The sequence below is a fragment of the Onychomys torridus genome, chromosome 12 (genome assembly GCF_903995425.1).
Source record: "Onychomys torridus chromosome 12, mOncTor1.1, whole genome shotgun sequence".
In the NCBI taxonomy this organism is placed as follows: Eukaryota; Metazoa; Chordata; class Mammalia; order Rodentia; family Cricetidae; genus Onychomys; species Onychomys torridus.
This window is the reverse complement of record NC_050454.1, coordinates 2,685,877-2,707,993: the sequence shown is the minus strand read 5'-3', so window position 1 is coordinate 2,707,993 and position 22,117 is coordinate 2,685,877. Positions and strand designations below refer to the sequence as shown.

Here is a 22,117-nt window from a genome sequence, read left to right as displayed (position 1 = left end):
GTAAAACTGCTGTGCTCCCAGAACCATGAGCAGTACATTTCTTCTGTTTATAAATTGCTAAATCTAAGGCATTTTGTCACAGAGGCCTAACTGCCTAATACCACAGTTATGTTAAACATGCCTTAATAGGTCTAGAGGCTGGGATCTGGAGCTTTTAAATTCCTGGCCTCCAATGGCACCAAGAACAGTGGAAGTGCTCTAAGAATCTGTTCAGGGCTGGCAAGATGGCTTAGTGGTTAAGAGCACTGGCTGCTCTTCCAGAGGACCTAGGTTCAATTCCCAGCATCCACATACAGTTCACAACTGTCTGTAACTCCGGTTCCAGGGGCTCTGACACCTTCATACAGACATACATGTGATCAAAACACCAATGCACATAAAATAAGAACAAATAAATCTTTTAAAAAAATAGAAAAGGAATCTGGTTCGGAGGACCATGAAGGAGGGACAGAGTTGAGAGGAGAGGGTTAGAAGACAAGGTGGGGTAGCGGTGTGTGCATGGTGTACACACAACATGGTGTGCGTGTGAAGTGTTCTTCCTCACCTAACTGTGCTGGAGGCCCTAAATTACCTCTGCACTGCATGGCCCAGGCTGGCCAGCCCACAGGCTTCTGGGAGTCTCCTGGCATTGCCTCCCATCCTGCCCCAGGAGCTCCCGGATCATAGCTGCCATGCCTGGTTTATGTGGGCTCCGGGAATTCGAACCCATGTTCTCATACTCCTGTGTAAGACCTTTACTCTCAGAACCATCTCTCTAACCACATGGTCACATTTTATTACTCAAATGTTATTTTTTTTTCCTGGTCAAAGGAATCTAGTTTATTTTAAAACAGAATCACACGGCTCAGATCCTGGAGACTAGGAGGGGCTGTTGCCACAGCGCCTGTTCTCAGGTCCTTCTCCAGTGTGCCTTCTGGTCCAAGCACTTTATGTTAGTTATTTTTAACTGACACAAAAGCTGTACATATTTACTGGGTACTAAGTGATATTTTGATACATGTATTTATTGTATAGTGTTCAAATCAGGGTAACCAGGGCAGGAGAGATGGTTCAGTGTTAAGTGCATGTACTGCTCTTCAAGAGGACCCAAGTTCAATTCCCGGCACCATATCAGGTGGCTCACAACCATCTGCAAATCCAGTTCCAGGGGATCTGACCCCCTGGCCTCTGTGGGTATCTGCACTCATGTGTTCATACCACACACAGACGTACACATATAATTTAAAATGAGAAATTAGTGAAAAAAGTCAGTGTAATCATGGCAGTCTCCTCCAACAATGATCATTTCTTTATGTTGGAAACATTACAAATCCTTTCTGAATCTAGCTTCTTTAATATTAAAAAAAAAAAAAAAATCCCAAAGTTAGGTGTGGTGGTGCAGTGCAGGCCTACAATCCTGGTACCCAGGAGGCAGAGGAAGGCAGGTAGGTCTCTGTGAGTTCTAGGCTAGCTTGACCTACAAACTAAGATCCAATTCAGCAAGGATCACCGAGTGAGACCTTGACTCAAGCAAGCGATCGAGCCATCCAGTACACCGCTGTTACCTGCCACCACCCGGGTGTGCACAGAAGTGAAGAACTTCTTTCTGTCTAATTATAACAGCATCCATTAGCCAGCTTCCCCACCCCGCCCTCTGCACATCCTCCCTGCCTGTAGTAAGCACCACGCTGTTCCTGCCTCTTTGAGACCAGCCTTTCCAGGTTCCCGAGAGGGTGAAGTCTGTAATGATGGAAAGCTGGAAAGCGAGGGGAAAGACTTGGGGAGACTGAAGTGGGATTCACCGAGGTGAGACCAGGGGTGGGGTGGGCTAACCTGAGCTCTTCCCTGCGCCGCCGGATCAGTTCTTCGTCTAGCCGGTGGATACAGGCCCCTTCACTCTTGATCTTCTCAAAGTGTTTTTTCACTTCTTCTCTCCATTCGGCCTGAGTGAGGAAAGTTTAGCTTTGTAAACACTGCAGTCTTCCCTGCTGTGTCCACAGGACCACGTTAAAGACATTTCCTCCCGTGCCTCCCGTGCTTTCCCCAAACTTCCTACAGGAGTTTATTCAGGGTACGTGTTCAAGAAGCGCTCAGCAATCATTCACAAAACGTCTCCCACTTGTGTAACGGCAAGCCCCACGCTCGGTCCTGAACACAGTGCTTTCTCTTCCACAGTTCCCTGCAGCAGTGGCCACCAGAAACAGCACAGGGCACAGCGATCAGTCACTTCTGGGACAAAAGTGCTCAGCTGATGGTAAGGTAGTATGGAGGCAGAAAGCCCGCCCTGACAACTGTGGTTCACATGTCTGTGAGGTTCTGAGCATCTCCACATCCGCTACCACATCGGCTTTGCTTGGGAAAGAAGAGATGGAGCAGAGTATCCCAGAGTGCACGGCAGAGCAGTACACTGTACAGGAATGTGGGCTGAGGGAGGTGGGGTTAGGGGGCAAGCAATGTAGGAGTCTCACAAGGTCACTGAGCCATGGGACGGATCTAATACATGATTCAGGTTAACCAGAAGCTACTCCCACTTTGCAAACCCTCAGTGAACTCTCCTTTGGTTTTAATGAGGTGAGATGTTTTGTTGTTGTTGTTGTTTTGTTTGGTTTTCTTAAAATCACTTAAAAAAGTCAAGGAAGGGGCTGAATTTCACATTTGGGTCAGCAACAGGACAACACACAATGGCAGAATTGGGGGTAAAGAATTGTAGGGAAGGAGATCCAGAGTGGCTAGGAAGTTACACCTCTGCTGTGAGCTCACAGCATGAGAAAGGACTCACTGTGCCCTCCATGAGGCACAATTTCCAAGTCAACACCAGAAGCTGACAAACTCCTGCTGGGTCAATAGGTCAGCTGAATAAAATCTCCCTCCACTGAGCTGTTTTCTGAAAACTGATATGTGGACTACCATCACAAGGGCCCAACAAGGAGACTTCTCCGTGGGCTGGGAGTATAACCCGGTGTCTCTAACAGTGTGCAGTCTCCCGGGACTGCTCCTTCACCTTGAGACACGTGCTAAGAGACAAACCTCTGCATCATGCGCAACGTGCAGTTCGGCTATGAATTTTTGAGGAGGCGCCAACCATACTGCCTCCTACAGCACTGGACCATCTGCACCCCCAACGGCAGTCCGACAGGTTCTGACTTCCCCACACCGCCACTAACACTTGTCCTTAACATTCCTGATCATGGCAATCCCATTTCTCAGCATCCACCCAAAAGAACTGAAATCAAGATCTTGAAAAGAGATCAGTATCCCAGCTCACTGCATTATCCCTGTCAGCACTCTTGACTGACAGTTGTGACTAGAAGCCATCAGTGGTGGACAGTTGATCTGAGGACGTCTTATCAGCAGGTGAGAGGAGGCAAGGTCACTGCTACAATAAGAGCAGAACCGTGTGTGTGTGTGTGTGTGTGTGTGTGTGTGTGTGTGTGTGTGTGTGTGAAACACCCAGTTATTCCCCATGGAGCAGCACAGTGACAAAATACAATCAGCCTCCATCTTATTAATCTTAGGAGCTCATCAGAGGAAGCATTGAGAAGGTAATAAGCCAACTCAGGCTGAGAGTTCTTAGCTCCCTGGTAGGTAAATAATAGCACATTACAAGCCAACAGTGCACAGGGCACCTGTGCTCCTGTTCTTCGCTAGTCCTTCACAGAGACTCCTCAAGTGAGCCAAGAACGACATTTCCCCATTATTTAGGTGAGTGGGTGGGGGTCACACAGGGCAGGGTTTAGGGCCAAGGCTCACAGCCTTCCTCCTGCTTCACTAGCAGTTCACAAATACTTCATTATCATTAGCTGGATATGGTCTCAATTTCAGACCCAGACACATCAATTTATAAATAGTTGAAAAATTATTCCAACAAGCAAGGAGATATTATAAATTGCAAACAATTTTTAAGCAGTTGAGAAATTATTGCAACTAGCAAAAATTATTGCAGCAAGCAGACCAGAGCTATGGAGGGAGAAATGACATTTTGTGTTGGGAGGAAACCTCGGAGGGATTAATGAACAGACCAGACATTACTGTACTCTGAACTATGTGTTCTCACACCCCGAGAGTCCCAAGGTAACGGGGTGAGGTGGAGCTTTGGGGAGGTGATAGGTCAGGAGGGCGTCTGTGTTTCAGTGTGGGTAAGTATCCTTGGGAAGCTGCTACAAGCCACAAAAACATATGAAGTAGGATTTCAGCTGATTATGACAAGCCAAGGGCCTTCCAGAGGTCAAGCTGAGACTCAAGAAGTCTTGGTGACATTGGCTTTTGATTATTAGCTGTTTCCTACTATGAATTTTTTCATGTGCTATTGTAGCTTTTCCATCATTGTCTGGGCACCATTTCCCCTCTACTAAAGGACTATTTAGATAACCTTCTGAGCAGTAATACAGCCAGGATCCCTAACTTCAGGCCTTTCTGTAATTACTGTCATTAGCAGCATTTGGCCAAGACCATCCCCGGACAGACAAAAGCATCCTATCAGAGATACCTCTGTACTCGCCAAGAACAGACTTAAGCACCCAGACTACTACCTGTTTGAGAAGGCCTGGAGGATGTGCTAATTAAGCTTAACTTTCTCCTTTCCAAAGTCTTATCTCTAGTTTTAGATCCACCCTTAACAATTAATTCAGAACTAAAGGGTTCCTACTTACAGGTACATCGAGCTGTGATGGAAGTTGCCCAGCCAAGTTGCCTAGCAACTGAGCACACTTGCCAGAAACAGCAGGAGCAGAGATAGCTTGGAGAGATAAGGGTCAAAGGGATAAAAGGCAGTTTTATTTTCAGAGAGAGAAGAGATGGAGAAGAGAAAAGAGAATGAAAGAACTAGATGGGTAAGAACTGGAGAGGAATGAACTGAGATGGGGAACTAGACTGAAGGACTAGAAGAGAGTACTAGAGGAATGAGATGGAAGATGAGGAAGAGCCAGATGGGGAAGAACAAGGTGAGAGAGGAGATGGGAGAGGAGCTGAGATGGGGAAGAACAAGATGAGAGAGAAGGGGGTGGGAGAGGAGCTGAGATGGGGAAGAACAAGATGAGAGAGAAGAAGGTGGGAGAGGAGCTGAGATGGGAAGGAACTAGATGGATGAGAACCTAGATGGGGCGGAACTAAGATGGGAGAATTAAGAACTTAGTGGGGACAGCAGGTAAATGTAGAGAGAAACAAGGCAAGAAAGGAGCTAGGCATGAGAGCAGAACTGAAGCTGTGTAGAGAGAGAACTGACTCAGAAGAATAAACTGTACAGGCTAAACAGTTTTGTGTACGTAGATTCATTTCATATCATCAAAGATTAGATTAACAGCTGGTTGTAGATTCTTCCCAGACCCTGGGAGAGGACCCCCCATAGTCCTCGATAGGAAGCAGGCTGGGACTTGACTGTCCTGCACCAGGAAGAAAGACCACAGAGAAAGAATGTCACCCGTGAAGCAGGATGTGTTCTTCTGATGTCCCAGATCTGCTGGGGACTTGGACTTGTCGTGGGCTTCCTAGCCTCAGACTGTAGGCAATAAACTGGTATTGCTGACAAGCCACCCGTGGCTAGTCATTTAACCTGGCAGCCCATGTTAAAGAGGATGCCTGATGTACTGCTCTCCTCTCCTCCCCTGACCTATTCTCTTCTCTCCTGGTCCCAAAAGAACCTCTAGTGAGGTCAGCACTTCATCTTGACTATTGACCAAATAATGAAAGTGAGCTGGCCCACTGGGGTAGTGACTGGAGGTCCTTGGCTGCTCTGCACAGTGCTTTGCATATGGGAGGTTTTCAGGAAAGTTAACACTAGCTTGAGAGCATTGAAATAAAATCTTCTAAAAAATAATTTATTTTTATTATATGTGCATTGGTGTTTTGCCTGCATTTGTGTCTGTGTGAGGGTACCAGGTGGGTGCTGGGAACTGAACTCAGGTCCTCTGGAAGAGAAGCTCTTAACCACTGAGCCATCTCTCCAGCCTCTCTTGAAGTAAAATCTTAGAATATGACACTTTCCAAACATATATATTATTAAATTGACTGTTTCAGTGGCTTTGACTTAGTGCTTCTGCCAAAATTAGCTTTTCAAAGTTGGGATACAAGATAGTTTGCCAGTAAAGGAGCAAAGCTGTTTGCAACCATATCCTAGAGCACTTGCTGCTGCTCTTGTTTTACAAAAATCAATAAATAAAAATAAACCACATCTTTGCTGACATCAGTGACAGTACTAAAGAGTTTCTGATACTGTGCTTCAGCTTCATGTCTGTGTTTGAGACTCTGTGCTTCCGTGGGAGTGCACAGTAAGAAACACACAGTCGTGCCATGAATGTGCCTCCTTTGTTCTCAAGGTTAATTTAAACTGTGTGTGTGTGTGTGTGTGTGTAGGCGAGCAGATCCCCTTGGCAGCCAGAGGAGAGGACATTAGAATCCCTGGAGCTGGAGTTACAGGTGGTTGTGAGCCCCTAGATTTAGGTACTGGGATCTGAACTCAGGACCTCTGGAAGAGCAGCAAGTGCTCTTAGCTGCTGAGCCATCTCTCCAATCCCAACACTGCAGCTTTCATCGAAGGCTTTTAATCCATTTTGGGCTGATTTTTGTGCAGGGTGAGAGATGTGGCTCTAACTTCATCCTTCTGCAGATGGACATCCAGCTTTGCTGACACTGTCTGTTGACTGGATCCACCCCAGCCCACCCCCAGGGTATGGATGCTTTTGTCAGAGATGAAGCCGCAGTTTATTTCCAATCCTAGCCTACACGTCTGTCTCTGTGCCAGTGCCAGCAGGCGTTCATCACTATGGCTCTGTGGTGTACTCTGAGGTCGGGTACTGTACTGCCTCCAGCACCATTCTGTCTGCTTAGGACTGCTTTCTACACATGCTCCTTTGTGATTCCATATGAATTTCAGGATGCTTTTCCCTAGCTCTGTGAAAAATGTCACTGGAATTTTGTTGGGAATTGCGATGAATCTTAGATTTCTTTTGCTAATATGACCATTTCACTTTATTAATTCTGTCAATCCAGGACGACGGAAGGCTCTCCATTGTCTGTGTCTTCTTTAATTTCTTTATTCATTGACTTGAAGCTTTCATTGTAGAAGTCTCTTCATGGGCTTGGTAAGGTTTACTCTAAGTACTTAATTTGGGGGAGCTATAATGGGATGTTCTTCCTAACTTCTTTCTCAACAAGTTAATTATTATTTATATTTATAAAAGCTGCTGGTTTTTGTATGTTGACAGGTTTTGCAACCTTATTGAATGTGTTTATTAAATGCACAAGTTTTCTGGCAGAATCTACAGTCTATTAAGTGTACAATCATGTCTGCAAATAGGGATAATTTCATTTCACTTTTAACCTTTAAACTTTACACATATCTTATTGTTTTAACTAATACTTTAAATAAATAATAACAACACTGAATACAAGAAGAGAGGAGAACACTCTTGTCTCACTTCAGATTTTAGAGGAAATGTCTTCTGCTTTTCCCTGTTTCGTATAATGTTGGCTCCAGGTTTGTCATATATAATCTTTACTGTTTCAAGGTATGTTTTATCCAACCCTAACTTCCTTCTCCAGGACTTAAAAAGCACATTCATTCATTCATTCATTCATTCATTCATTCATTCATTTTCTCTCTCTCTCTCTCTCTCTCTCTCTCTCTCTGTGTGTGTGTGTGTGTGTGTGTGTGTGTGTGTGTGTGTGTGTCTTCTGCTCTGTGGGCCCCAGGGGTAGAACTCGGTCACCAGGCTCGGCAGCAAGTGCGCAGACCCACTGAGTCATCTCTTCAGTCCTTCTCTACAACTCCTGCCGTGAAGGCGTGCTGACCCTTGTCAAGTGTCTTTTATGCATCTATAGAGACGATCACATGATCTCTGCTCTAAGATCACTTTTATGGGTCTATTTATAAGTTCAGGGGTTAAGAAGCTTGTTCTGGAACCGTGAGACCTGAGTTCAGATCCAGCGCTCACGTAACAAGCCAGATGTTCCCATGGCCTCCAGCAATGCTGCTCTGAGCCATTAGCTTCTCTTCACTTGTCCACTCTGACTTGGGTGAGATGGAATCTCAGAGCAGTTTGGCTTGTTTCCCTGAGGGCGGAGGATTCTGAGCGCTGTTTCCAAGTATGTCTTGGCAGTTCTGAGAACCGTTCATTCATTGTTATCTCGTTACAGACTATCTTAGTGTTCACTTTTTTGGTCCCGTTTTTCCGGGTGTTAATCCCCGTCTGCTGTGGAGTTGGTAATGGCTGTTCACTCTGGTCACTGTTAGCTTTTGAATTTCACAAACTCTCATGTGTGGGTCCTAGAGCTACTTCCTGTGCTACTGGCATCCTTTCCAGAAAGCCCTTGCCTGTTCTTGCATCTTCAAGTACTGCCTTGCATTTTTCTCTAGCGCTCTCAAGGTTTACCATGAAGGCTTTTGATCCACTTTTGTGCAGGCTGGGTGTATGAGAGAGAGATGCAGCTCTCTGTCCACATGTGTTGCCCAGCTTCCCCAGCTCCGTTTCTCGGAGAGGTCGTCTTTGTTCCAGTGTATGTTTTTGGCCTCTGTTGAGGATCACCGGCTGGGTTGGCTATTTATTCTCTTGTCCACGTGTGTGCTCTGACGCAGCGCCACACTGTTTTTGTTCTATGGCTCTGCAGAACCCAGATCAGGTGGTGTGAGGCTTCCAGCTTACTCTCCAGGCTCAAGGGTCACTTTGGACTTTCCGGTTTTTGTGCTTCCTTATGATTTTCAGGATTTTTTTTTCTAGTTTCATAGACAATGTAATGGTATTTTGATGGGGAATGACTTGAATTTGTGAATCACTTTCAGGAATCTAGTTGTATTAGTTAGATTCTGCTAGCCTGCTGTGATGAAACACCGTGGCCAGAAGCAACTGGGGAGGAAAGGGTTTATCTGGCTTACACTTCCACACTGTAGTCCATCTCTGAAGGAAGTCAGGACAGGAACTCAGGCAGGGGTGCTGCTTACAGACGTGCTCCTCATGGCTCGCTCAGACTGCTTCCTTATAGAACCCAAGACCACCCCGGGCTGGGCTCTCCCCTACCAGTCACTAATTAAGAAAATGCCCTATAGCCAGATTGTATGGAGATTTTTTTTTATTGACACGCCCTCATTTCAGACAAATTTAGGTTGTGCCAAGCTGACATAAACCTAGCCAGCACACTGCTGATTTTCCGACGTTGGTTTTGCCAGTCCTTGAGTGTAGGAGATCTTTCCCACCAGCCGCTGTCTTCCGTTTCCTCCTCCTGCACCTTCACTGCCTCTCTCTGTCAGGCTCTCTGCACTGTGAATGAGAGCTTTTCATCTGGTTTCTTTCTCAACAAGTTTATCTCTGACAGACTAGAAAAGGCTGCTGACTTCTGCATGTGGATTTCCTATCCTGCGATTTGCTGAGACTGCGCGTTAGGTCTAAGAGTTTTCTGGTGGAGTCCTCTAAGGATGGGCTCCTGCTGTCTTCAGACAGACACTCTGGTTTCTTCCTTCCCTACTTATGCTCTCTCTGCCTCTTCCTTGTGCCCGGTCCTCTTTCCGGCAGAATCTCCCTGTAAGATCACCATGCCCCGGGGACAGGGTCTTTGGAGTAAATGCCTAACATTGGCTCTCAGATTCTCATGTATCAGAACCTCATCATTGTCTTATAAATTATTGAGGACTCCACGTAACACTTATTTTTGTGGGCAATACTAATATTAGGCTAGACATTAAAACTGTGAGTTATATACATGAGCACATAAGAAATCATTCTGCTTGTCATCAGAGTTATACCCCACAGCACATAGATTCTAGAACATCCTGCATATACTCCCGAGAGAACAAGATTGAAAACAGTAACAACTTAATGTTATTATGAAAATACATTCTTTCTTATGGTCACCTTGAAGAAGTCTCCGGCTCCCCGGAAGTCTCTAGGCTGCATTCTGAGTGCTGAAGAAGCTTTTCCAAGTCTTACTTGGTGAAGAAAATTACATTTTCCCTGATTCTTATCTGTAAAGTGTGTAGACATCAATTTTCCCTATAGGTTAGTGTAACTTCTTTGCGCCCAATTTAGTCTATTTTTAGTCGATAAGTGTACGTGATAAAACGTCTCTTTGGGAATAAATCTTTGAAATGATATTGGAAGCCACTGCAGAGATGGAGTTCACGCCACAAAACTCACCACTTTAGAAACTTAATAACACTAATAACAAATGAGGAAAAGCCAAAGTCTAATATGAAATTTAGCATTAACAGTTTAATTCTAAGCTGGGCATGTGGTGCAGGCCTGCTATCCTAGCTACTTGGGATGCTAAGGCAGGAGGAACCCACATTCAAAATCTATCTGTGCTATAGAATGAGTTCAAGGCCAGCCTGGGCAATTTCGAAAGACTTGTATAAATAACAAACAAAACACAAACAACAGAAGTCTGAGGTAGAGCTCAGTGGTAGAGTGATGGCCTAGCGTTTAAGTGGCCCCAGTTCAACCCCTAGTATTGGCCAAATCATGATGATAACAATCTTGTACACACAGAGGTCTAATTTAGGACCATCACGTTTCTTTAGAAAGCTGTATTATTTTGCCTTGTGCTCTTGCCTGGTCTGGCTAGGGAAAGGGAGCTTGCTCTCCTCTCCAGCCCTCCACATCCGCAGTAATAGTGCTCAGAGCGCTGTCCTAGGACATCTGCAGCATTTCCACCCAAGAGCCACAACCCTCCCCTCTGGCTCCACGCCCTTACAACCCACTCTGCAGACACTCTGGTTAAGAGGTGACTTCTGTCATCCATCTCTAGAGTCTAGTCTGGCGGCCTGTGACTTGCTGCAGCGCATGTGGCACTATGGCGGGTGTGACGCAATGCAGCATGATGATCACCTGTTCTGGGTCTTCCTTTTTTGATCCATGCCCGAGCTAACTTGTGAAAGAATTAGTAGTCATGTGCAAGACAAAGGAGCTCTAGCTCCTGGCCAGACGTTCAGCACACCTGCTAAGGAGGCTACCTGGAGCCACCTTCCTGCTAACCTGGGACCTGCTTCCAGACCTCTATGTAAACTTGAAGCATGGCAAGAATTGTCTAGCTCCAACTGCCTACAGAATGGTGAGCTAAATAAATGCTTAATTTGGTTTTCTTTGGTTGTGAGCCTACCCTTTAATGGCTGAGCCATCTCTCCAGCCCTTAATTTGTTTTTTAAGTGCCAGTTGTGGACAATGTTAATACAATGAAGGCTAATGGATACTTTAAACTACTTTTTATTTGGGACCACTCGGGCCTAATTCTGCTGTGGCTTGGTCTGGTCCTTAGGTTCCTGCTTCCTGTCTTCAGCGTTTGCGCTACAATGTGAGCACGGCCTTCAGGGAGAACAGCAGGGCTGAGTCAAATACAAGCGGAGCAGTCTTCATGTCTGCTTTGTCCTTCTTCAACAATGTCCCCGGCATGCACTGTCACAACCGACAGCTCTGATGATTACTGTCTCACAACAAATAGGGTCATATACCTGTCGCATGGTTACCAGTGCTCCGTGGCTGTCTACACACTCACACGAGGTAGGAACGTGCTGGCTTACCTGAGACTTGAAGTAAGTTTCCTGTGGGGTGGCAAGCACATCCGCAGACGCAATGTCCAGGTGCATGAGTGTCTGCCGGAAGGAAGGCCGGTTGCGAGGCTTACTCTGCCTAAGAGAAAGACAGCATGTGCATCTCAGAGGGTGTGTGGAGGGAGGGGCTGAGGCTGTAGTCTGCATTATGAAACGCACATTTTACCCCAAGAATGGCTGTATCTCAGACAGTTTAGATGTACTCAAGTGCAAAGGGGATGTAACTAGGATGGGCATCTACTGAAGACATGGAAAGCCAGGTCTGTGACCTGCTAGGAACAGAGATGTAATCCTGGCTCTCAGGTGCTGGGGCTAAGAACTGCTTCAAGACATCACACCAAACCCTTACATTTTGGTCAGTCACCCACAACTCCATGAGTAGGGGCTGGCTCTACTTTACAGGGAGACACACCCCTGATTTCACAGGGAACACAAAGTCAGGGCCAGGATTTGAACCCAGCTCTAAAATTCCATGGCTCCTGTCACCACCACGATGTGGCTCCTTCCAAATACCCTGCAGAGATCCTCTGCTCTCTTAGGGAAATTGTAATCGCCTTTTAGGAAGAAAGCAAGAGAGACTAAGAGAAGAGATGCATTCCTTACCATGTCTGTTTCATAAGGATTTTGAATCCATCTGGGCAAGTGGAGGGAACCGGGAGGTGTAAACTGTTGCTCCCAACACCCCAAATGATGGCTGAAGAGTCCACATCCTTGTAGGGGATCTCCCCTGTCAGCAGCTCCCAAAGCACCACTCCAAAAGACCTGCAGCAGGCCAGACACAGAAGGCGGTTCAGGCGGACGGACTCCAACTCTAGCCCTCCAGTTAACTAAAGGCCGGGTAGATGGTGTGTGCTTGTAATCTCAGCACTCAGAGGCTAAGCTGGGAGGATCGTGAGTTCAAGGACAGTCTGGGTACACAGCAGGTTTCAGGCCATCCTGAGCTGTATGGTGGGACCTACATTATTAAGTGTGGCGATATATTGTGTATATCACCCAATAAAGCTTACCTGGGGATCAGAGAACAGAGCCAGCCACTAAATGAGACATAGAGGTCAGGCAGTGATGGCATACACATTTAATCCTACTGCTTGGGAGGCAGAGATCCATCTGGATCTCTGTGAGTTTGAGGTCACACTGAGCTACATGAGAGAGAAACAGAACCAGGCAGTGGTGTATAGCCTGGCTAGCTCAGTCAATAGAGCATGAGACTCTTAATCTCAGGGTCATGGGTTTGAGCCCCACATTGGGTGCCAAATGTAACACTAATCTTTTTTTTTTTTTTTTTTTTTTTGCCAGACCTGAGGACCGAACCCAGGGCCTTGAGCTTCCTAGGCAAGCGCTCTACCACTGAGCTAAATCCTCAACCCCATAACACAAATCTTAAATAGTCTTATTAATAAAAAACACTCGGAGCCAGAAGATGAGAGAAGCAGAACAAGCCACAGCCAACCTCACCTCACCAACTTCTCAGCTGATCCTGTTTCCTCAGACTGGAAGCCTCTGAGTCCTCATCCAGAATGAATCTCAGTTGAACTGCTACTATAAGCCTAAAGCTTAAAAGCCTCTCCAGTTCCTGGTCCTCACACCTTATATACCTTTCTGCTTCTTGCCATTACTTCCTGGGATTAAAGGTTTCCCAAGCAAGACATGAGATCTCAAGTGCTGGGATTAAAGGTATGTGTCACCATGCTGTTTCCAGTGTGGCCTTGAACTCACAGAGATCCAGATGGATCTCTGCCTCCCAAGTGATAGGATTAAAGGTGTGAGTGCCACCATTTTCTGGCCTCTATGTCTATCTAGTGGCTGTTCTGTTCTCTGACCCCAGATAAGTTTATTAGGCTTCACAACATATTGGGGGACACAATATCACCACAGTGGTGACACACGCCTTTAATCCCAAGAAGTAACATGGCAGGACACAGAAAGGTATATAAGGCGTGAGGAAACAGAAACTCACTCTCTTTAGGCTGAGGATTTCCTAGAGGTAAGAACTAGTGGCTGGTTGCTCTGCTTCTCCGATCTTTCAGCTTTCACCTTGGTATCTGGCTCTGGGTTTTTATTAAAAGACCATCTAAGATTCAAAGAACACCTGCACCTACTGCCGCCACCACTGCCTGACCTCTATGTCTAATTTAGTGGCTGGCTCTGTCATCTGATCCCCAGGTAAGCTTTACTGGGGTACACAATATATCAACACAATCAAGAACAAGTAAATTTTGTTTAATATATTTTACTCAAAAAAGTGAAACTTACGCAATGCATTTCATAAAGCCTTCTACACTAAACTGTTATTCAAAATAAACTTTCCATTTTCCTGAAAGTTTAGCATATTCATGGAGATGCCTCAGAACCCACTGGTTACTGAATATTCACACCAATTCCTCTCCTAATTCTTCTTGGCATATATCATACAGGGGCTAACCTGGGAGAATCTGAAACCAGAATCAACCAGAAGGGAAAATCACAGAAGAACATTCCAGGAAGGAAAAGCATGGAGGGCAGAAAGAAAGCATGCGAAAGTGGGCAGAGGCCTCTGCGATGGTCAGGGAGCAGCACTCACCATATGTCAACCTTCTCAGAGACAGGCTCATTCCGGATCACCTCAGGTGCCATCCACGCAACTGTACCAGCGAAGGACATCTTGGTGCTTTTATCACTGAGTTCCTTAGACGTACCAAAGTCTGAGATTTTGACTGCATCTGTGTGAGTCACTAAAACACTTTACAAGGAAATAAAGACAAGAGCCAGCTCATTAGTGCTGACGAGAACTGTGAGTCTAAGCAGTGGCTGCTGCTTCATCTTCTAGCTACAGAGTTCAGCTTTCATTGTTCTTGGTCCTCACTAAAAACAGCATCACCTGCGCCTGCCAGGCAGCTCAGCCCCCACCACTTGCTAATTGTGACTTCTGCCAGGTCCCCCTTTTCTAGGCCCATTTTCTCTCTATAAATACCATGAACAGGACCATGGCATTAGGTATGCATCACATTCAAGGGCTAAGAGGAATGCTGAGTCTTCTCCATGCCAAGGGTAAGCGCTAATAACCAAAGTTCAAGCAGGTTCCATACAAGACATGCTTTGCTTTTCATGAAAGCCGCTTACAATGTGCCCTGGAACAAACTGCGTTTGCTAGTCCTGCTGGTGTGTAAAATCAGAAGGTTGATAGCCTCCCACTACACCGCTCCACCTGAAGAAACTCATTCAACATGTTAGAACGTTAGTGAGTTAAGGTGCTGTGCCCTAAACAATATAGAAACCTATTCAACAACAGGAGCCAGGTGTGGTGGCACACCTTTAGTCCCAGCCCTCCAAAAGAGGCAGGTGGATCTCTGAGTTTGAGGCCAGCCTGGTCTACAGAGTGGGTTTCAGGCAATCCATGATTATACAGTGATACCCTGACAAAACCCAAACAAATCCATCCACCCCAACCCTCCCCCACAAAAACCTCCCACCAACAAGAGTCATTCACTCAAATAGTATCTGACTAAGTGGGGAAGACAGGGGAATTTGAACTCCACCCCTCCATTCTGTTTGCCTTACCCACACCCCAGCTACCAAATGGTTCTCTGCACACTGGGCAGCTTGGTGCTAGAACTGCTTTGGGATACCTTCATCCATATCTACCTGGAATATAAAACTAACATCATTTAGGACTTCCTGACTTTAGTTTTGGTGAAAATGCATGACAATTAGAATATTATGGGATAGCTGAGGCAGCTAAACCGATGGTGTCAGATACCATGGTTAGAACACGTGATGGTTACTGGACAGACAGACACAGGGGGAGCCTCCTCTGCAGCAGCTGACATGACGTGAGGGAATGGATCTGGGTAGAGATAAAGATAACAGAGTATTGTAACCGGGGCTGGGGGATGCTGGGAGATGCTCAGTGGGGTAAAGGGCTTGCTGCATAGCTTTCGGACCTCAGTGCAGACCCAGCATCCACATAAAAGCCAGGCTCAGTAACACCAGGGGGTGGGGCAGGCATATCCTGGGGGCTTGCTCACCAGCTAGGCTAGTTGAATTGGTAAGCATCAAGGTTCCGTAAGAGACTCTCTCTCAATAAATAAGGTGAAGAACAATAGGAAAAGACAACCAGGGTCAACCTCTGGCCTCCACACATACACACACTGGCTAGCATACTGGTACACACACTTGTACACACAATGGAACTTTTCTGAGATGAAGGTAAGGTCACACTGACTATAAATTTAAGTAGCCAGATTTATCATTGTCTTCTTAAAGTTTGCCTAAAAACCAACGAGTCTGAGTCCTGGACCCAAGAGTCTGGGCTGAGTACCAGTTTCACTTATATACAATAAGAAAAATGATATTATTATATCTAGCTCATGACTTTTCCCAGGATCCAAGAGGGTGTGATGATGGACAGAGCTGTTGAAAACCATGAATGAATGATGGGAATGTGTTTTTGTGGTTGCTGACTTGCTTTCTGTGACGGTGGCTCATGTAACCTAGCTCTAGAGAAGAGGCTGGCTTCGAACTCCTGACCGCCTGCCTCTACCTCCTGAGTGCTGGGCTGTAGATGTGCATCACATCTCTAAACCAAAATGTGATGAAAAGCACTGTTTAGGATAGGGTCTACTGGGAAGATGTCATTTTATCAATTCCTCTCTTTTATACAATGTGGGGAATTGAATAAATATTTCTCGTAAAGTGGCTATCAGTTCTCAATTATCATTTGAAGGCAGAAGTTACTAGAAAGAACTCTGATGCTTTTTCTTCCTTTCAGAAGCTCAAAGCCCAATTTGCAGTCCACCTCAGCTAACTGCAAGAGCCCGTGGCGTGCATCTGTGAACACACCTCTCCCTCCCGCTCCCCGTGCTGGGGACTGAAACAAGGACTCCACTGCTGAGCTGTATTTCCAACCTGCCTGTTTCTCATTCGGCCATTTTTATTCTGTTGTGTTACAAACCTTTCTGAAAGTCAGTTAATTTTTTTAAACATAGGAAAACAACAAACCAAGCTTTCAAATGGGGGAAGCCACCTGGCATTAATTGTTTGAGGTGATGAAAGACAGATACTTCAGACAGTAAGGATGTTTGCTGCACAGTTGTACAATCCAAAAGCCCCAGAAAGGGAAGGCTTGAGTTAAGTCTCTGGCTGTATCTCCCACATAGAAAAGTGATTGATAAGCAGTTACCCACTGTGTGACTAAAATCAAGTTACAAGTCTGAGAACCTCAGCTTTGTTTGACAAAAACTCAGCTCAAAATAACAAAGCAGGTGAACAGTGGGCTCTAGCACTCACTTTGGTGACTTCAGATCACGATGTATGATTTTATGGAGATGGAGATAATTCATCCCACTAGCAATTCCCGTGGACCAGTCCACGAGCAACCGAGGTGTGATCTTCCTGCCAGCTCGCAAGACCTCATAAAGCTGTCCATGGGCACAGTACTCCATGATGATGCAGTAACACGGGGCCTGAGTGCAAACACCCCTTTGAAGAAAACACACGTAAGTCATGAAACAGACAAATTATACATGTATACATATCTATATGTTTAATACAGGTCCACACCTTACCCAAATGACATCAGAACTCATATAGCTAACAGTTCTTGATTCTTAAATAAGCACAGTACTTTCTAATCTACCAGTTTCCCTGGTATGCACACAGGCAGTTTCTGTTTTATTCTCAAGTTTAATAGCAACGGGCTGTGCTAATCTGGTAGTCTCATGTGACACCATTCCACTCTGGGACAAAGTACTCTTTTCTGAGGCTTGGAGAAGCTGAGTGCTCTGTTGTTTTTGATCATTAAAATATTCCCTCTTAAACACAGACAGATTTTATATGTAACGTGTGGAGGATTAAAAGTAAGGTTTTCTATTTTTATGATTGCTTGTTAAATTTTAAATTACTCAAATTTAAAATAACTAGACCGAGAAAAAAAGAGAGAAACAGAGAAAGAAAAGTAAGCAAATGAGTCAAATTTTTATCTTCCACATAGTTCTATGAAAACCATTTAGAATAAGGATAACAGTATGTCATATTGTACATCTACTCAGGTGATGGTCCCGTGAATCCCTGTATCTTCCGTCAAACGTTTCCTGACTGACAGTCAAGTCCAAAGCGTCTTCCTCTCCTCTAAGCAGCCTCGAGTTCAGGATCTCCTTCCTAGCAGGCCTGGAGGTTCCCTGCCAGTCTGTGACGTGTCTAACTCCTTCAGCTCTCACTGGGTGACGTGAGCAGGAGGAATGTACTACCAAGAAAGAAGACGCTGTCACCCATCTCATTTTCACCGAAAAGGAAAAGTCCGTGGCAGCGTTAGAACGAGAAAAACAATTAGCTTCCTACTCTCTTTCCGGCGGCAGCCATCACCTGCGTTCAGTCCTCACCACCACTTCTTCTTCTCCTGTCTACAGAGGACACTGGACCCACTCTCTTATCATTTCCTAGGATGCCTAGAATTCTTCATTTTTAATGGAAATGTTTTAATTTTTTTTTGGAAAGCTCAGTGAATAATAACTGCAAATAGATAATTGATCATTGCATAGAAACTATGTGGGGCCGGGTGGCGGTGGTGGTGGTGGTGGTGGTGCTGGTGGAGGTGGGGTGGTGGTGGAGGTGGTGGTGGCGGCGGTGGAGGTGGTGGTGGTGGCGGCGGTGGTGGTGGTGGTGGTGGAGGTGGTGGCGGCGGTGGTGGTGGAGGTGGTGGTGGTGGTGGAGGTGGTGGTGGTGGTGGCGGCGGTGGTGGTGGAGGTGGTGGTGGTGGTGGAGGTGGTGGTGGTGGTGGAGGTGGTGGTGGTGGAGGTGGTGGTGGTGGTGGAGGTGGTGGTGGTGGCGGCGGCGGCGGTGGTGGTGGTGGTGGTGGTGGTGGTGGAGGTGGTGGTGGTGGTGGCGGCGGCGGCAGCGGCGGCGGCGGCGGCGGCGGCAGCGGCGGCGGCGCATGCCTTTAATCGCAGCACACAGGAGGAAGGCGGAGCTCTGTGAGTTCGAGGCCAGCCTGGGCTGCAGAGTAAGTTCCAGGAAAGGTGCCAAAGCTACACAGAAAAACCCTGTCTTGTAAAACCATAAAGAAGAAAGAAACCATGTGAGAATGCTGTAATACATGTGAGAAGGCAAGGGTGAATGTGCCTGGTGGGCTCAACATCCACTCAACTGTCACAGACAGACATCTTGTGAACTTTTCTTCTCACTGTGACAAATGAGAAGTAACCATTCCACCAGGGCCTCTACTGCGACAAGGCTCCCAGGCAGCTGGAAATAACAGCTGTATCCTCGCTTCTAATTGCTACCTTTTCTTCACTTGGGATTGAATTTTATTAGAAACAGTCAGGTTGGGTTTTCTTAATAAGCAGGAAAAATAACTGTTGTATTCTTTTTTGTTTTGTTTTGTTTTTTGTTTTTTTGTTTTTCGAGACAGAATTTCTCTGTGTAGCTTTGCGCCTTTTCTGGATCTCACTTTGTAGACCAGGCTGGCCTCAAACTCACAGAGATCCACCTGCCTCTGCCTCCGGAGTGCTGGGATTAAAGGCGTGCGGTGGCGCTGCCGCTGCCGCCGCCGCCACCCGCCTAACTGTTGTTACAAAGGAATCTGTAAACACAGAGAAAAATGTACTAAAATCCAGCCACACCTTCCAGATAGTCCTGAATGGGATTCGCTGACCAGAGTAACAAAGGCACAATGGCTGGAAACATGATGCTGCACAATGTCACCCAAGTGGGTGTCATCGGCTCAGTACTGTCAGCTGTGTAGACGATCACTCCGGTGTGTTTAGCTTAGGGAGGTGGGCCCCAGAACAGCTACTCAAACCCAATAATGCTGAGGATGTGGTGCAGGTAGAAGGTTGGAGGGGTTAGGTCGGGAAAATGGTAGGAAGGAAAAGAGAGCGGCTTGCTCCCTCTCTCCTCTCCAGACAGTTTCTGCCCTGTGCTTCTGGGAAGCTCTCTGACCAGTGACACACAGCTCCCTGCATTCCAGAGAGCCCAAAGGCACAGTCCATCCCAGGGATCTGCATTTCAAAGCTCTCGGCACATTCTTCCATGAAGGATGCATCACAGGGTGCAGAGGGCACCATCATTTCAGGGAAGGGAGATAGAAGAGAGAAGGTGGTCTCCATTTGTCAGTCTGCTGAAAATTATACTCCCATTAAGTCGAAATTTATTGGCTCTAGACAATTTATAGTTAGCCTCTGTAGCATTTCATCAGGGCAGTTGATGACAGAACCCTGACAGTGGCTGTCCTCTGCACTCTAGCTGCTGTGCCTCTCTTCCCACCTCCCTTCCCCACTGTAAGGGGGAATCGAAACCACATCCCACAAAACTGTACCCAAGTATTAACTCTATTGCTTTCTTTGGCGATATGATTCCAATTAAGACTTATCAGTCACATGGCATCTTTCCTCATGACAGTATTCCCAGAGGATGAGTGGCCCAGGAGCCAGTAAACCCAGCTGACCTCAACACTTCCAACCTCAGTATGGCAGTGCATTGGTCCAGTGTGAGCACAGCCGCCTTCCAAATCCAGTGGTTTTCACAAATTTACCTTTGACTGGCCTCTTCAATTAGGACCCTTCTTAAACTGTGGATTGTGACCCCATGTAGGGTTGCATACTTAAAAGTGGGGGGTCAGAAAACATCTGGCAATGTTAACAGGTTTCTGAATGTGCAATGAGTAAGTTAATCCAAAATCAAATGGACAGCAAATTCGACTGCATCACAGCTTCCCTGCCACCCTGCTTCCCGTTACATACACCGTGACCGCCGTCAGCCACCTAACGCCAGCAAACACTGCAAACCCTCAGCTCAGACTGGAGATACCCATTATGGATTGCAGAGTTTGTACTATACCGTTCTCTGTTCTTACAGAAGGTAGTTAAGTATGGAGAACAAACACTTCTACTGTTTTCTTGTTACCATTCTTCAGCACGTAAGTGCGAATTAGTCCACCTTTGGATTGGACTGTTAGAATACTTGGTTTTGTTTACTGTATGTATGCGAGTGCCCATGCATGTGTGTACATGTGTGTATGCAAGCGTGCTGACCTATGGGGTATCTATGGAGGCCAGAGGTGGACATTAGGGTGTCCTCCTTAAGCACCTCCCATTTCCTGAGGCCGTGTTCTGCGCTGATCCGAGCTTGTTGTTTTGTCCAGACTGGCTAGTCTGTGACTGTCAGGAAGATGGCTCTGCTCTCTCAGCACCGGGGTTACAGGCATACACCCTCACATCTAGATTTTAGGGAGCTGGGATTTGAACTCGGGTCTTTACATTTGCGTAACATTTTACCCACTGACCCTCTCTTCAGCCCTAAAATGCTTGCTTCTAAAATTTGGGTACTTGACACTTGTAAAAGGCCATTAAATTAGTTTTACCCTGGGATTAGGACAGAATTCCAGTGATTTCTGAGACAGCGCTGAGCACACTCTGTCATTTTGTGCTATGTATTTATGTCAGCAGTGTTCTCAGCACCGACAGTCATGAAATCAAAGTATCAGGCAACTCTGGAAACATGGAAATAGTCTGCACCCTGCAGCATTATTCAGCCAAGCAAACCCAACACATCCATCTGATTAGCATGGGAAGTTCCTTACTGTTTAATAAATGGTAAAGTCATATGTACAGCGGAGAACTATTCAAAATGAATTTCTCTATGATGCAATATTAGTAAATGCTCAGCTTATATGTGCAGGAAGGGCTATGAACAGAGGAATATAAGAAACCCTGGTTTCACACACATACCTGAACACAACTGCTTTGCGAAATCAATGTATCGCAATGACTCCATAATTGGATTTAGAAAGCCATGTTTGGCATTTCTAGAAAAGGGATAAAGCAAAGCCTGAGGTTATAGTATTAGATATGGATATAGTATAGTATAGTATAGGTACCTCTCTTTATAAGTTACTATTTAAGAAGGATGTTCTTGGAAACTAATAAATATATGTCACTCAGGGACCAGCTACAGCACTTCAGATGCCAGAATTGTCTTAACTGAGTTTCAGGATGTTGTTTAGGATTACTGTGACATGACCTTTGCCATCCTATTGATGAGGCTGATCTACAGCGTGTGACAGGACTCCCCTTCCTCCCTCTCTGGCCCATGTGCATCCTGTACAAACAGCACATGCCCCTGCAAGGTGAACTCCTAGACTGAGGGAGCTTGAGGGCATGACTCAGGCTTAATAGTCCTTTAGCACCCGACCAAAGCCCGTACTACTGTGCTAAGCCTATCAAGGGCTTCGAAATATCTTCCAAAGCAGGAACTTGTGTATACACAATGAAGGAAGAAAATAGCTCTATTTCTCTAAAAAAACAAAACCAAGCAAAACAAAACAAAACCCCTCTAGAACCAGTCCCCAGACAATGCCAGCCAACCAACTAACCAACCAAGCAGACGGCCAGCCGGTGTGACTGTTGACCTACTTGAATGCGATGATGTTAGGGTGTTTCAGCTTCCTCAGATGCTTGATGTCCGTCTCATTTTGCTCTCTCACTTTCTTGATGGCCACTTCCTCCGCTCGGAATTTGCCCAGGAAGACAGCTCCTTGGGCTCCACTCCCCAGCCACTGCAGCTCTGAGATCTCCTCAAATGGCACTTCCCAGGTATCTAGGCACACGACGGGGAAGCCAGTTCAGAACTTGCTGA

The 22,117-nt window shown here is 46.0% G+C and overlaps 1 protein-coding gene across 3 annotated transcripts in view; it reads right to left on the bottom strand.

Moving 5' to 3' along the window:
* The window catches only part of Map3k13 (mitogen-activated protein kinase kinase kinase 13), a 172,602-nt gene that overhangs the window by 22,835 nt on the left and 127,650 nt on the right, over window positions 1–22,117 (bottom strand). For all 3 annotated transcript variants that reach the window (XM_036204144.1, XM_036204143.1, XM_036204145.1), the window contains 6 exons: window positions 21,895–22,078; window positions 16,775–16,966; window positions 14,070–14,228; window positions 12,113–12,271; window positions 11,480–11,588; window positions 1,813–1,922 (listed from right to left, as the gene is read on the bottom strand). In XM_036204144.1, the coding sequence (XP_036060037.1) occupies window positions 1,813–1,922; window positions 11,480–11,588; window positions 12,113–12,271; window positions 14,070–14,228; window positions 16,775–16,966; window positions 21,895–22,078 (913 nt within the window). The remainder of the gene's footprint in view (window positions 1–1,812; window positions 1,923–11,479; window positions 11,589–12,112; window positions 12,272–14,069; window positions 14,229–16,774; window positions 16,967–21,894; window positions 22,079–22,117) is intronic.